The following is a 17,564-nucleotide window of genomic DNA, read 5'->3' on the forward strand; positions in this document are numbered from 1 at the left end:
ACCAAAAAATGGAAATAAAATCAAATTTTGATTAAGGCAACGTTACAAGAGGCATGAAATTTGTACTAAAAAATTCGTAATGAGTTGTGATAAAACAGATGATAAAGATGCATACCTTGGTATTAGTTTTTTTTAACACACCAGATTATTTTTCGTATAGCATCTTGTACAATTAATTGATTATTTCAGATATCATTCCGTTACATCATTATAGAAATTTTGTTGACAACTTTTTAGAAATTTCAATACCAAATGTAACATTGCGTGCACTTTTAGTGATTAGATTTTTTTAAGAAAGATTATTAAGTGTATAACATTTTCTTTATAGGAAGTCTTCACCTTGAATAAAGTAAGAGTATCTACAAAATCAACTATGACAACTTAATATAAGTTTATCACGCAAAAAGTCTCGATTAATGTAGTAAATCATAATGTATCGAAATCTCAATTATGTGTAAACAACGACTCTTAATTATACTCCACAGTATTAGTGTGTACGTGTGTATAAGTAACAGACAACACAAACTTACGATGTTGTCACATATTTGGCCATCCTTACCTCTTTGAAGTTTCTCTCCACTTAGTTATGAACGTCCTCAACAAGATATCATAACGAAAAAAATGTGCTTTGGAGGACTCAGTTTTGACAACTGGAACTGGATGAGATTGCATTAAACTTTAGAGAATTTTTAATAAACAAATGCAATTTTTCCAAACTACGAATACTTTTCCATAAAAAGATCACTGTTGTTTTATACATACATGATACACATATTTAACAAGGTTAAATAATTTAGAATGATAATGAACAAAATGAAAAAATCGTGAAATTTTCGAATTTTCCAGAAATTTATTTTGATAATTACATTTTTTGTAAATCCACAAAATTGAACAATTTGTACTACAATTTAACTGTCTCTGGGTTACGCATACATAATATAATATCAAATAAAGCAATTTTTAATTTGTAATAAAGTTAATGAGTTTAATAAAATCAATAAAGTTAAAAAGTTTCAATTTTGATACACAAAATCCTTAAGTAAATGTGTTTTCCTCACTTTAAAACAAGAGGTATTGCAGAGGTATCTTTTTTATCAATAAATGAGTCTAAAATACAAGGTAATTAAATAACAGGAATGTTATCCATCGCTCTTTATTGATTCTGCTGATCCATATTTTATTGGCTCGTAAACCGTCTCAAAGTAATCAGTAGAGGGGCCAAGTAGGTTCCGGTGGCCTTTTTAACTAAGACGGACCCACTAAGATTACTTTTACGTATTTTTTTCTGCTGAACACGATTATCAATGGTGGGTCGCTGTCCAAGGGGTCAATTTTTTGTTATTAATGAATTTCACAAGGAAATTAAAAAATCTTACAATTTCAGTAACCAAAAAATGTACTTTAATTCTTTAGCACTTTTTGAACATGAAATCAAATTGGTATGCATATCCTTAAGCCCTATAGATTTTTAGTAAAAAATTTTTCAAGTTCCAAAATGCGCATTTTTTCTATTGTTGACCACGTATTACTCTACTCTGCATTAGTTTTAACTTAAGTGGACTCAAATATTACCTTAAAGCATGTTCTTTTAGATAAAAAAAAGGTTTATAAACGTTATTTGCTCAACAACTACGGTATCGCTGATCTACAAATGTTCGATTTTGTACCACCTAGCTGTCTACAGATTGGATCTACATATATACGTACAGATTGCATATAATATACAGTAGGATATGAAAATGTCCATTTGTAGATCATTAATACCGCAGTTGTTAAGCAAGTAACGTTTAGAATTTTCTTCTTTTATCTAAAAGTATAAGTTTTAAAGTAATATTGAAGCCCAGGTAAGTTAATAATAATGCACCCACAGCTGAGTAATACATAGTCGAAAATCGCAAAAAACGCCTTTTATCGAACTTCAATTTTTTACTGAAAATCTGTCGGGCTTAGGTATATGTATTTTAAATTTTTTTTAGTTTAAAATGTGCTAAAGAATTTAAATAAATTTTTTGTCCACCAAAATTAAAAAATTTCATTATTTGTTCAAAAAATTCGTTAATAACAAAAATTTACGACTCGCACAGCGACCCACCATCGATAATTGTGTTCAGCAAACTAAAATTTATTAAAATAATCTTGGTGGGTCAGTCCTAATTAAGAAGGTCATGGAAACCAACCTGACCCCCCTACTAAATCCTTGAATATTTGATATTAAAAATTTATCATGAATATATAAGAATCTTATTATGAATTCTGTAACAGTCAAGTTTGATATAGTACTCATAAAAATTTATTAGTAAACTCAAATATATATTGTGAAGGCTACACTAAAAAGATTACAATTTTTTAATTTTTAAAAAGCCTCCAGTATTAGAAAAATATTTTGCATTTGCTTCGTTTACTTTTTTTTCTGCTGCCTGTGGATTAACTATTTCTAGGCCCTTAAAAAACACAATTAAATTACTAAACACTATAAATTGTGTAACAAAAAAATTTCAATTGCTATTTTTTTTTTTTTTTAATTCTGTCAGTATTACATACCTGCAAGGGTGTGAAGGCAATACTAGACGCAGTTCCAGACACTTGCTTCTTAACTGTTGTGCTGCCACCCCAATGTTGCTGTTTCTGGAAATTTTTCTGTAATGTTTTAGAAATTCGAACTTTGGTCTTTTCATCGATTTGTGGTAACCGAATTCTTCCAGTTCCTGCTTTCCCAATTGTACCTCGTGAATATCCAAGATCTTCTTGGTAAGCATCACTCTCAATCTATTAAATATCGTATTGAGTTATTCAAAATGTCTTACAATAACATATGGTTTATTCATATATAATACAAAATATTTAATGACAGAGCTTTGATGGCTTAGTGGTTATCATGCTAGCCTCCTAGCAGGAACTCGAGGGATCGGAGGTTCAAATCCCATCAAAAATTGACCAGCTCATCGAGTAATATCACTATTGATTTTAATAGGTCAGCATGTTAGATGGTTTATTAGAACATATCTTTTCATTAAACTTAATAACAGCTGGAATGTGCTTGAGACAATCACTGCGCTCTGTAAATAGTATGTAGTAGGATGGGTGATTAAGTCATCTAAGGGAAACTTTGCAAACCGACAAAAAACTCGCATACTCATGCGGAATGAAAAAAAGGAAGGTAGAGATTAATGACAATAGAGTACGTAACAACCCTACGTGGAATCTTAATACTACTACTGTTGCTGCTACTAAGACTAATACTGGTACTACTCCTGCCACTGCTACTTCTACTGCTATCGAACTGTTACCGTTACTGTTACCGCTACCTTTACTGCTGCTGCTACCACTACTGCTACCGATACTGCTGTCGCTACTGCCAGATAACCACAATTGACATGGCTGCATGCATGTAAATAAAAAAGATGTGATGGGCTGACAAATCTAAACTTACTACCACTGAGAAGGCTACGTGGTGGCACTTTTCGGTGCATTGTTTACGCCAGCTCGTTTTGGTGGGTTCTCTCCTCCGGTCAGGGGTGTGTGTGCCTGTTTCTAATATCTCTCGGGCACTTGTGCGTTGTCTACATAAATAATCACTACACACAATCACTACTTTTACGCTGTGTACACAACGCAAGAGCAGTCTTCGCAGGTGGGACTAAAGAAGAGTGGCGACTCCCAGCCGGCCCGAGCAAGTAGCACCCTAAACACACTAAACTAAAATCTTTATGGTACCCAATATATAAGGATTTACAGAAAGCTTTTAGTTTTACAACTATAAACTTAAATAGAAGTTAGAATGAGCGCTGACCATGCATTTAAATTTCGTAGCTGGTTCCTGTCGTATTTCGACACCTTGGCAAGTCACGGAGTACAAAGTTAGCACTGTTTCAAGACAGCAAAGTGCCTTTAAGAAAACAGTGGGCTTTATAAGCATATACTTAGGCAACCTTTATTATTTTTCTTAAAATATGGCTACTTTATTTTTATATTATCAAGCCATTTTGCTTAACCAAGTGTCCATAAGTTGCTTTATTTATTATTTATAACTGTCAATTCCATGAAACACACGATTCAGCATTTGGGATATTATTGATACTTAATTTCTAGTGCAGCATAAGATTGATAAAAAAAGAGCCGTCACTGAACATGAGTCATAAAAATAAAAACTTTAAAATACTGGCTGTGAAGAGAGAGGTAGAGGAATAATGAAGATTCTTAAACTGTTGTTATATGATTAATATTTTACAGTGTCAATTTCATATTATAATAATATTTTTATTGATACTTATTTTTTGAGAAAAAAAATGAAGTCAATATTTTTCCTTAAGTTAAGTATAAGGCAAATTGAATAATTATACGTGCATAGATATGTTTCAATTCTTATGATCCTTAGAATTATATATTTTTCTTGAATAAAATGCAATAGAGAGAAACAAGGAGCTAAAAAAAATTGTTGATAGTTTTAGTTTAATTAGAAAGGTTATTCCAGAGGAACGGTAAATATCAACTGATGTGAAGAGGTGCAAAAGGGTGTGCAAGGATCACAAAATTTAGTGGAGGAGAAATTGGTAGGGCTCTATATATTTAGAAATTCAAAGTGATCAGTGATCCGTTGGGGGCGAAATGTAAGAAAATAAATAAATACAAGTAAAGTGTATTTAAATTTTCTGCGTTGATTTATTGATGCGCAACGTTTCGCTGACAATATGCGTCAGCCTCATCAGGCGCAGATACGCGAGAATTCGTAAGTTTGGTTGACTTACTCGTCACCTGTCGTGCTGTCGACAGGTGACGAGTAAGTCAACCAAACTTACGAATTCTCGCGTATCTGCGCCTGATGAGGCTGACGCATATTGTCAGCGAAACGTTGCGCATCAATAAATCAACGCAGAAAATTTAAATACACTTTACTTGTATTTATTTATTTTCTTACATTTCGCCCCCAACGGATCACTGATCACTTTGAATTTCCAAATTCACCGGAGGGCACCGATATATACTAGCAAATCATACTCTATATATTTATATATATCTTCCTATATTATATAGTCGTAAGAGTTAGAGCGAAGTTTTGCTTCCCCCCACCATCCCCCTGCTTGCGCGTTGCTCCCCCCCCCAAAAAAGGTAGTTTTTCTTTCATTTTCTTGCATTTTTTGAGTAATCCTACTTCTTTGGTAGCTTCCCCTGCTCCCCTCAACTTCCATCCAGCTCCCTCCATACTCCCACCTAACTCCCTCCTACATAATGTGAATAAATTTGTAAAGCCTTATATATCAACTGTTACAAATGGTCTAATTTTTACATAGAATTTTATTTGAACATGACAAAAAATTTTGTTACAATTAACTTACTTACGATGTTTATTTTGATTACATACTCTAAAATGTCTTTTTAGGTGCTCTGCTCTTACATAACCTTTCCCACAATTTTGATAAATATTTTTTTGAACATTTCTTTCATGACTTTTCAAATGTCTCCATAAGTGATAATATCTTTTGAAACATTTTCCGCATTTAATACACTTGAAAGTTTTCTCAATGTTTTGGCATTCCTTTGTGACGCAAATAGTTTTTCTTCTCTAATATTATGATGCTACATGGATCACAGACAAAAAATTTTTTTTGTGAATTTTTTCGTGCGATGATAGACACTCTTGATTTAAAAATTTTAAGATACATTTGTCACACTAATAAAATTTTGCATCCAGGATGGTGTATCTGGAAACTTATTACATAAAACGGACTGTTTATGATTTCATAAGTCTGGGTACTAGACGGTACTTAAATTTGCTTCTTGGATGAAAGATAAAATTTGCGAGAAAGTATAAAAATAGTAATGAACTATGGAATCGTTTTTTTGTTACTCTAAAATTTCATTCCAAACAATATTTTCTATTTCCAATTCGTTTCCTGATACAATTTGGATAAAAATTTTTTTTGGGTTTCTACATCTAGACAATGCAACATACAATTGCCCAGGAAAAAATAATGGTTTTTTAAGGTATAATCCTAAGGCATTAAGACTTTGACCTTGAGATTTATTGATAGTCATAGAAAAAGCTCAAGTAAAAGAAATTGTTTTCTGTACAATATAAACGGTAGCGAAGAAGAATTGTTTGTTTGTAGTGTTATTCTTGGAATAAAGACTTTATTTCCTTTTTTTCACCTGTGATTATTTCAGCTTCGATGTTGTATTTAAATAATTTTGTAATTCGTTATATAGTACCATGTCAAAGTTCTTCAGATATGTTCAAGTTTCGTATTAACATAACAATAGCGTTAATTTTCAAATTCAATTCGTGTGGAGGAAGACCTTCTTTAATACTATTTAAATATTCTGTAGGAAAATCAATATACATATTATCATCTGATTCATCCACTCCTTTGTAAGATGCTTTATCAATACTATAATTTGTTACTAATGTTCCTAATATATGACTTAAAATTTTTTTGTTTAAAAAATGTGTGTATTCATTGTGAGATGTTAATATAACTTTACTTATAAAAGAATTATGATCATTATTAAAAATGTGAGAACATACATCATTTGTTTTCCGTGTCTGAGGAATTATAAAAGTTTTAATTTAGCCTTCTTCTATATCCAGTAGCAATGAAGAAAATTTTTTAATAGTTGAACGTATATCATTTTTCAAATAAAAAACATCAAACAAAGGCAAAAAATTGGAAAATTTTATGGTTTCTTGAACAATAGTAATTTTGCTTCCGTTTTTTACTACTGGGAGAATTTGACGAAAGTCTCTACCTAAAATTATTATTTTATTTCCAAAAGGTTTATTACTACTAGATAAATCTTTTAAAGTCCTATCAACTATTTCTAACGCTTTTTTCAGTTTAATATAAGCTTCATCCCAAATAATTACTTCTACATTACGTAATTTTTGTCTATTTGGCTCAAACTGGAAGAACGCACTTTCTACAGTGCTTAAGTCTAAAGGAAGTCTGAAAGTTCTGTGAGTGGTCATTCCCTTTGGAAGCAGAATAGAAGCAATAACTGTCCAAGCCATTGTAAAAATTTTTTTTTTTAATTGATATGAAATAATTAATTAATCTTTTATGTAGAAAATTTTTTTTGGATCCACCAGGACCATCGATGAAAAAATTTTTTTTTTCAAATTTTATTAATTCTTAAAAAAAAGTAGTAATAGAAATAATTTTTTTATACAAATCTATCTCCAACTTTAAATTTAGACTCCAAGTTCTCTGTAGATGTAAAAGGAAAATTTTTTTTTCCGTTGCAATTTGGCAGTTCAATTCACTGTGACATTTTCGTTTAGATGTTATGTAACTTTTTAAAATGAATATAACGAAGTAAAAGTAAACGAAGAAAAAAATACAAATGGGCCAAAATTTTAGTTATAAAAAATAAAAAAATAAAAAAACAATTAACTAACGATACTGTTAAAACAACATCAATTCGTAATTCTAACGATATCCTAATTTTAAAATTTTTGACGATATTTGAAATCATTTAATACGTTGTCGTTTTAAATATATAAAAATTAGGCATTAGTCAGGGACAATAAAAAATGATTGTTAAAAATTCATGTAACTCATTATGATCAATATACATTTATTACATATATCAATTCTAAGTAACAATTAATTTAATTCGTGTTTTTTTCCATACTTTGTAAATCTATATTTGAAATTACAGGGGTCGGTGCGCAGAGTGCGCAGGGGGCAGATATAGTTGTAAGAGTTTAGAACAAGATTCAAGAAATATCTATTGACACATACAGGATAGACAGCTCATTTAAAAAAGAGGGCTACTAGAAGGAATAATAAAGCTTAACAAAAAAAAGTCAAGAGCACATCTCTCTTTCTATATAAACTTTACCACTTTTATTTGAAATTAGCAGCTTGTTCTTCATTTTCCCTTAAAAGCAGCCCAGTAATCATTCCTTAGCGTAAAACATGTATTTCCGAGTATTTTTGAAAAATGCCGTAGTCTTCCTAATTCTGTCAAAATATACTTTAACATATTTTTTTTTTATACTAACAATTAATTTTATTATTTTTTAAGGCTCTGTAAAATATTACTGCAAAGCTTATTTTGAAAAAATTAAACGTATAACACAACAAGGGGGGGGGTTGGCACGCGGAGCACGCAGGGAGACGGAGCCTCACTAGTATATGTATACTAGTCAAACTTAGTTATATTAATTATAAATTAAAACTTAATTATAAATTACAAAAACCTAATTATAAATTATAAGAAATTAATTACAAATTACAAATATATATGTATATATATATATATATATATATATATATATATATATATATATATATATATATACGTATATAGAAAGTGACTTATGCGGACTTCAAATGCTGACCTTATAATTCCCCTTGCATGCAATACCCATTGCTCCAAGCGCAAAATTCCTAAACCAGCATTTTCTTATGTGTACTAATTATGAAATTTATATATTAATTATTTAATATGGTAATGTTAATAAGAATTTTAAGTATAGCTAATGGTGTACATAATGGAACACGTCCAAAAATTACGAAGTTATTTAAATAGAATATTAAAGCAGAACTTATCACAGGAAAACAGTGGAAATAAAGTTCTTATAATAACTCTAAATTAAGATATCACGTCTTCTCTGATTTTCATACAAAAAACTATTGATTTATCATGGTCGGTCGTACGTAGCTTTATCCCGATGTAGGGATATAAATAACAATAATTTGAATGGCTTAAAAAAATAATATCAAAATTCTAAATGTTGCATGGGAAGAAATATTTGTAACATAATTCATGTTATATCATTTTTGAACCCATAAATTTGTGTAACATCATAATAGTGAAACATTTTTTGTTAACCTGTACTTTTATTGTATTTAAAAAAAAATTAAAGTACTTAAAAAATTATTGTACCATCAAACTACTTCAGCACACGCGCAAAGTTTCACAAATACAGGAACCTACTGCGCCATTGCAGTACCTTTTGGGTGGTGAGCAAACCTGCTTTATAAAATAAAACCTTACTAATATACAAAGCAAAGTTGCAAAAACCATTGTAACCACTAACCGCGAAAACTACTCGACCGATCTTAGTAAAATTTTATACATTGATTCTTGACACTTCCTAGATGGTTTTAGTATAGTCTTTATCTTTAACAAAAAAAATACAATAGCAATAAATAAGCTTAAAGTTTTGCAAAAATACGCTAGCTTTTCACTTTCGTTCAGTAGGATCCGCTAGCTAATGTAGAAGTAAAATCGAAGCTACATGCAATAGAATTAAGCGAGTCTGGTTATAATACTCTGAGAAAATTATCGAATATCACAGTCTTTTACTAGCAGTGCATGAAGCATACAGCTGGGTATCCCAGCTACTGACGACACTCACCTCTGATGGAGAAGCAATTTACGTCAAACTCTATGCCAAACCATCAAGATGAACGAATGCCATCAATAAAAGGCATTCTAAACGCTGAAATTTCTGGTGTGATACCAGGAGACGTCTAACCACAGCACAATCTGCTTCAGCAATTTGGAGTTTCATGGCTATTCTTCCAACTAACCTGGCACTACCAGAGCAGATTTTGCTTTAACAGCAAGCCAAGGAAGACAAAGGCCTCAACGTCTATCCCCTCAGTGGTTTGTCCTAACAGCATATCCCCAGAGAAGGTATTTTCCAGGCTTACTTTCCCGATTTACGATGAGCGGTTCGTTGTCCAGGAAAGGTCCCGAAGACAAAATGTTCTTTGTTCAGCGGCGTACCTTCCTCCAGCACGATCTCCATACGCAGAACTCCAAGAGTAAGTCAAGCTATCCGTAGCCGACTTTATCATCAAAAATAATAATAAGGAATGGTTGCAAGTATCAACACTACATGTTTACTACTAATTCCGGCAATGATTCATCGACTAAAAGATTGTATAAAGCCAGCCACTGTTGAACCAAGTCAGTCATTCACTAGCAGACGTCACGAACGGAGTTGTTCATCGCAATAACTTAACAGCTATGAAGGAAAAATAAACTTAAGCACAAGGGACAGTCTCCAACGGGCAAGTATTACGAACCAATCTTCCTACCTTGGATTACCAAAGCTACTGAGCTCTGCAAAAAAGAAGGTGCTTCAGACACCAACGTATCCGGCGCAATACCAGGAGACGTTGGGAAAGAGCTCTACAACTAGCTCCAACTCTTTACACGTAGTAGTTTTTCTCCCGATCAGTCTAATGCTATAACAGTAGACCAGAGAAGATTACCCTGAGGTATCCAGGCAGTCACGTTTGCTGGAAACTTTAGTCAAACAAAGTTCTAGTTTACCATTTTTTTTTAGGGCCATCAAACGCCAAACTACTTTGCCAACAAATATGTTAGTACTTAACAAAGTTGATAAAAACAGCCATTAGAGCTCACAAAAGTTTTAACCGTTCCTATAATCGCAAAAGGGCAAATTAATAGAAATATTATAAATGCTTCAAATGTATACAATTTTAGACATCAGGAAACTGATGCAGAACATTTATCGAGATTGAAACAGCAGCGTCTAGATAGACAAATACAGAATCCATTACGTGAGAGATCAGCTTTCCATTATAACCTCAACAGAAATCACTTAAATCTTCAAGGTTCTTCAATAGCTTGTGTAATGTGTATTTATATTTATTCTAGCAATAAAAATTAAGAGATTAAGCTCTAGGACTTTGTTGCTGTGGTAAGAAAGTTGTAAGATTGGAAAAAACAATTTACTAATTATGTATTTTTTGTCAGTAAAATCTTTACAATTTTAACAAATAGACCTTTTCATTTATTATAACGTGAAAAAGTGCAAACGAACGACCTTTTAGGGCCAACAATTTTTATGTAGCGTGAGGAACGCACGGTGCTTTTTAACAATATTATATTTATTTTTTTACTTTTTACAGCTTATTACTGGACTACCTAAGCTACATCGATTTCGAACAGAAATGTTTATAATAAGAAATTCTTTCTTCCAAGAAGTATCAGGAATATACATAAAATTTTTAACTAAAAACGTTTTACATCACGTATAAACACACTGCGGTGTTCCATTAAGTGAGTCTCGAGTGAAGCCGAGATGGAGGGGGGGCACTAGTTTATCAATAACTTATCACGTGTTTATACTTTGATGACTCTTTGTATAACAAGATAAGTGGGGGAGTATGTAAGGTCAACAGTGAGGAAGAAAAATAAATTTGGTGGAGGACAAGTTGAGGAGCGGTGGAAGCAGGGAGGAGCTGACCCAAAAATATTAGGTTAAAAATCACGTATAGACTAGGCAATAACTAGATGGTTTCTAGGGAAGCTGCGAGGGAACATAAGGAGAGCGGGTTAGATCGGGGAGGAGCAGGGGTGGGGGAGCGTCGGGGAAAAACTAACAGCTCACAAAACTACTCAACCGATGTGGCAAAAATTTTGCATACTGATTATTGACACTTCCTAGATGGTTTTGGTATAGTTTTATCTTGAAAAAATTAATGAAAGTAGCAGTAGCAATAAATAAGCTCAAAGTTTTGCAAAAATTCGATAGCTTTCACGTTAGTTTAGTACAATCTGCTAGGTGGCGTTGACATAAAATCGAAGCTGCCTGCAATAGAATTAAATAAGTGTGGTTATAATAGGCCGGAGCGTCTCAGAGATTTCTGTAGTTGACTACCGGCATTACATCAACCGTACAAGTGTTGGTCGTGCAGCTGTATACCCCAGCTACCAACGATACTCTTCTAGAAGGGATAAGCGACGTACATCTAATTCTACTCTGAATCACTAGGATTGATAAGTGCCACCAATAAAAAAATTTTCTCAGCAATAACGTCTCCGGCGAAATACCAGGCACAACCTACTCGAATACTTAAAAGTTTAAGGCCGTTTAACCATCTTTTTTCTTAAGACATAACTTGCCTAAATTTTCCATTGGGTAATTAAGTATTCTAAAACACAAGTTTTATGTTCTTCCCACGATAAGCCTTTCTTACTGTTTAATAGATACAAGATGTCCTTTATTTTGAACTTTTAAGTACACATTATGAACTACGAACTGTGCGTAAACATTCATAAAAAAAATGTATTTGTTAATTTTTTTCTAGTACAGTTAAACAACTATTACGGTCACTGTCCCCGAGATGATATTAATAGGAGGATACTATGTGCATAATACAAGTAAACACTGAATGAGCACAAACAAAACCAGAAGAAGGCTGTTCACGGCTTACAATACACAGTAAAAGTATAAGGTTTGATCGACTTCGCAAATCGGAGTATGTTATCGGCCGCTACCAGAAGCGGGATTCATATCTCAACCAAAGGTTTTACACTGCAATTTATAGAAAACTGTATAATACTTTTAAAAATGTCGAAAACGAAACGAATGACCATACTTCTCTTGATATCTTCTCATGTAGTCATTGCTCAAATATAGTAACTATCTCTTATAAAACTACATAAACAATCAATAATTATGTCACTGGTTTTCTTATAGGAGAATTGAAGCTTTCGAAGTAATGATTTTCAATGCACTGAGAGAACATTGGTGACGCTGCAGTCCCGACAGGAACAGTTACGATATCTTGCTTTGGTTCCGCAGCGCCCTCGCAGCTTGGGAGAGCTGCTTTCCCGTTTGGGACCGCAGCGTTCCCAAAAGTAGGGCAGCAACGATACCAGTACGTTAGGTTAGATACCTTACCAACTACAGAACAGCTGACACACTTCTTGTTTGGTGCGAGAGAACAACCATACTGTTCGCTTAAAATTCGCACTGTAAACACGCGCTATAACGTTGATCGATATAATAGTGTCATGCAAATAAGAATTTCCAATAACCATGACAACAATGACAGAATCTATTGAAGGTTGAAAACTGCTTTAAAAGTTTTGGCAAATAGTTTCCTCATTTAAATAAATTATATTTCTTTGATATGTTATAATAACATATATTTGAATCATACTGAATTACTATAAGTGTATGATTTAAACATTTTGTCTTGATAAAAAATACTTGTTTTATTATTAAATTAAAATAAGTAAAGAAATTCCTAAGATATGTGTGATAAAAAGTTTATACACACATTCTGACAAATTTTTGTATACACAACATATACGTTGAATTGTATGTTTAACACTTAAAGTGTCTTCCTACCACTAAATAGTACAACATTTTTAATTATTAATGTAGCTGTCTGTTATAATATAATCATAAATATACAGTGTAGTACGAGAAAGTAGTAATTTTAACAACAAAAAAAAAACTACTATAAGATTTACTTATTTGCAATCATCTATAATTCTAAATTTTACTACCGCACTCAGAAAAGATAGAAATTTTTTAAATTCTTTATTCAATTGTAATTTTTAAAAACTTTTTGTACTATTTGGAAAATTTAATATAACGTCATTTTGAAAGAATATACAAAGTTTTTGAAAGAGTATATATATATATAATAAGCTTAAAGTATATATATAATAAGCTTAAAAAAATTGAAATCGAATTAAAAACGGAAAAGATTCCTGTATTTTGTGTCTGATTCTAAAATGAAGGATCTTACTTAATTGTTATATAGTAAATTTTATATACCAATTTTTCTTCTATTTTTACAATCACCCCTATCCCATGTAACACTATCTTTTTATTATTATATTTAATCAGGCAACTTTATAAATCCATTTCATTTGTGTGCTATATAGTGGTAGAAAGCCACTGTAAATCTATCATTTACCTTCAGATCCAATAAATTTACTTTAAATAAATTGATTTTCAAATCAAAGAAAATAAGCATCTAATTAAACAGAAAAAAGCCATTTTCAATCTAAAGTGAGTCGATTGAATCTTGAGATGAGTCAATCTATACTTAAACCCTTACACCTACACAATTATTCTTCAATTTAATACGTTATTTTTCGGTGAATTTGGTGATAATTTCAAACACTTGCAATATATATTTAAAAAAATAACAATAAATACTTAAAAATAATATTTTGTATAAAAAATACATAAAGCTTTCACCATGCAAAAGCAAAAAATTATTATGTAATTTAATCCACTCCATCCATATTTACTTTCCTACTAATTAATTAAACAAGGTTATAGCCTATGACATCTTATGCCTCTATATATATATATATATATATATATATATATATATATATATATATTTATTTAGAGACGTAGCACAAATACTTTATCTAAATAGGAGCGTCATTGTCTCAAGAATCGGAAAATAGTATAGCACTAAGCGCAAGTATAAGTCCGTTACCTTACTTGGATTAAGTACTGTGCGAACAAAATGGTATAGGTCTTGACCGGCGTGTTGGTGCACATGCGCTACCGTTTGGGAATGAAGCGCTCCCAAAATTGGTAAGGCGTGCGTACCACGACGTTAGTATATTATTGTAACTACAGTTGGCGCTTCAGCTTCAACAGCGTTCTCTTAGAGTGGATATTGGTAAGTATCGCAATGCAACACATGATCCACTAAACGAGTAACAAAAAAAAAACGATGTCACCAACTAACTGTAACAAACCTCAAAACTGTTCGACGTAGTATTTACAGTTTTATACATGTATAAAACCTATGTTTCCTACAATAGATTTCGTACGTACGTAACTTGTACCTACCAATATTTTGGACTACATGGAAATCGGAAAATATTAATCAATATAATAATTGTGATAACTTTTTTTGGAAAATACGGGTCGACTCCGGTGAATTGGTACTCTTAGAAGAAAAATTCATCAATGTAGATTGACATTGTTGAGAGAAAAATAAGTTTATGTACAAATCTTTTCATAATCGCATCTGTACGTATCTATGCGTAAATGCCTACTTCTCTTCTTCATTTATTAATGAAGATATTACGTACAATGGACAACTATAACATTGGTTAACAAATCAATGCCTTATTTATTTACAATCAGCTATTACACCAAACTTAAATACTAGAATAATTATTTGTTAACAAACAGATACTTGTAGGTACGAAATTTGTTCCTCTTAATAAATGATATGTATTTCTTAAAACATTCATTTATGGCATTATTAGATTACAAACGGATTACGTTCTATCCATATGTTATACTCGGTTTACCCTTCCCTTTAAACCCCATGTCTCATGCGTTGTGAAACAAAAGTCAATTCGCCATTTTGTATCGACCATCATATTGTATTCTGAATATTATTTAGTAACCATACATTTATTGTCTATTGATACTAAACACGTACTTATAAGCTCAGCATATTGGGATATCTGAAACTAGTTTAAAATATGATTCGAACGTCGGAATTTCACAAATTACTGAAATTTTTCCTGTATATACGCATATATTTTTTAACACCACTTCTCCAAGGGAATGAAATAATTGTAGATTTCAATGTAAGAAGTAACGTAAGCCAAAAAAAACTTCAATCCAGTCCAAATTCAGTAGAGGCAGACCCTTAAGACTCCCGTATACCAATTTTTGTACAAATTGGTTAACTTTAACAACGCATTATGTATCCAGAGTATTTTGACTATCGAAAATTGCTTTATATATACCTGAAATACATATATATTAAAAATAGTGAATTGTCCGAGGGACTCAGATCCTTGTAGCTTGAGTTCTGAGGAACAAAATAAGCCCAAAAACGTTGAATTTGAGTAAAAATCCATTGGAGGCACGAATTTTGAGAATTTTTATTCAACCAGGAACCACCAATCCCCTTCAAGGTCTGCTTTGGGAGAATTTAACAGCTATAAAGGGAAAATAAACTTGAGCAAACGGAAGAGTTTCCAACGGATAAGCATCACGAACCAATATCCCTGTGGTAGATCACTAAAACAACTGAGTCTGCAAAAAAAAAAGGTGCTTTAGACACCAACGTCTCCAGCGTAGTACCAGGAGGCGTTAGAAAAGAGCTCTGCTACTAGCTCCAAAACTTCAGACTTCTTAGTCTTTCTCCCGATCAGTCGAATGCTACAACAGCAGACTAGAGACGATCACTCTGAGGTATAAAGGCAGTCACGTTTGCAGGAAACTTCAGTCAAGAAAGAGTTAACTTAAGAATCTCATCAGTCCTTTTTAGGGCCATCGAACGTCAAATTACCTTGCCAACAAATATATAAGAACTTCACAAAGTTGAAAAAAAACAGCGTTTAGGGCTCACAAAAGTTCTAACCGTCCCAAAAGTCGCAAGGGAGCAAATTGTAAAGAAAACTTTAAATGCATCTAATGTTTACAATTTTAGGCCTTTAAGAAACTGATGCAGAACATTTAATGAGATAGAAGCAGCAGCATCAAAATCAACGTATCATTGTACCCTCACAGTTATATCTTAAATTTTTCTGATTTAAAAATAGGCAGAATATATATTTGTATTTTTGTGGCGATAAAAAATGTAGAGATTAATTTCCAGGACTGTTACTCACGTAATAAAGTTATGAGATAAGAAAAAAAACCAGACGTGTAACACTCGAGGACTGCCGCAGTGAAGCTATTGCATAGCATATTTGACACGTCAATACTACAAGAATAAGAAGATCGCAAAATCTAATATCGTGATTTCTTGATTCGGTTACTGCGCTCAAAGCCTGTGATAAAAGTTATGCAATAGCTTAAAAAATTTTTTAATAAATATTTTTTTGTGTGTTTTAAATCTTTACAGCTTAAAAAAATAGCTCTTTTCGTAGATTATACGGGAGAAACTGCAAATCAGCGGCTCTTTAAGGCCAACGATTATTTTTTGGCATAAGGAATGCACGGTACTTTTCAGCATAACTATATTGTTTTTACTTTTGACCTAATAAACTGTATGGATTCCGAACAAATTTTGTTTTTGATAAGAAGATTTTTGTTCTAAGAAGTGTCAGGAATAGATGTAAAATTTTTCACTGAAAACGTTTTACATTACATGTTAACACACTACGTTGCTCCATTTAGCGAGTCTCGAGCGAAGCCGAAACGGGGGGACCACTAGTACAACTATATAATGTAGGTTGATATGTGTGTGTATACTAGCAGGGCTCTATCCCATGCACGCTCCGTGCGTCAATCTTTTGTAAATAAATTGTAATTCTCTGGTCACATGCTCAATGAATGACACAACTTGTTGTCCTTGCGTAGAACTAGTGGAAACACCTAAAATACGGCACCTGCTAGATTAAATAGAAAAAGTTACTACCTATATTTTTATGAGAAGTATTTAAGAGATCAATAATGACAGAAAAATAAAAAGCGTTTGCTAGACAACATTTTGATATAATGTAATAAATTTAAAATAGTACAACCACATTAAGATTACGATAAAATTTCTAATGAAAACTTTTTGTCAGCTAAAGTTAAGTTTCAGACCCTCCCAGTAGTATATATAGCTACACTTGGCCGAGCTAGTTATGTTTCCACAGGCAGCCATTACTAACGCTAGTGTCGTTTTGCTTAGCTCCTTTCTTTAGCTGCACTAGGCTACTACCTACTCATGACATAGTGTATAAATTAACTTACTGGCTTAGCTACATAGAGTTTGCAAGAATTTTTAATATATGGTAGAAGTTATACAGTTGTAAGTTAAGCTGTATATGATTAAAACAAACAAAAACAAATTTTTGAA

General features: G+C 32.2%; 1 protein-coding gene across 1 annotated transcript in view; it reads right to left on the reverse strand.

The window, feature by feature from the left end:
• Nucleotides 1-850: 850 nt before the first annotated feature.
• Nucleotides 851-17,564, reverse strand: part of Prp31 (pre-mRNA processing factor 31) — a 57,833-nt gene continuing 41,119 nt past the window's right edge. Inside the window, exons 7-8 of the mRNA XM_089595583.1 lie at nt 2,542-2,766; nt 851-2,441 (exon numbers count right to left, since the gene is read on the reverse strand). Of these exons, the coding sequence (XP_089451709.1) occupies nt 2,337-2,441; nt 2,542-2,766 (330 nt within the window). The 3' untranslated portion in view covers nt 851-2,336. The remainder of the gene's footprint in view (nt 2,442-2,541; nt 2,767-17,564) is intronic.

Source organism: Copidosoma floridanum, unplaced genomic scaffold, assembly GCF_036245765.1.
Source record: "Copidosoma floridanum isolate Cflo_tuat_1 unplaced genomic scaffold, Cflo_Japanese_pri ptg000026l, whole genome shotgun sequence".
Taxonomy (NCBI): Eukaryota; Metazoa; Arthropoda; class Insecta; order Hymenoptera; family Encyrtidae; genus Copidosoma; species Copidosoma floridanum.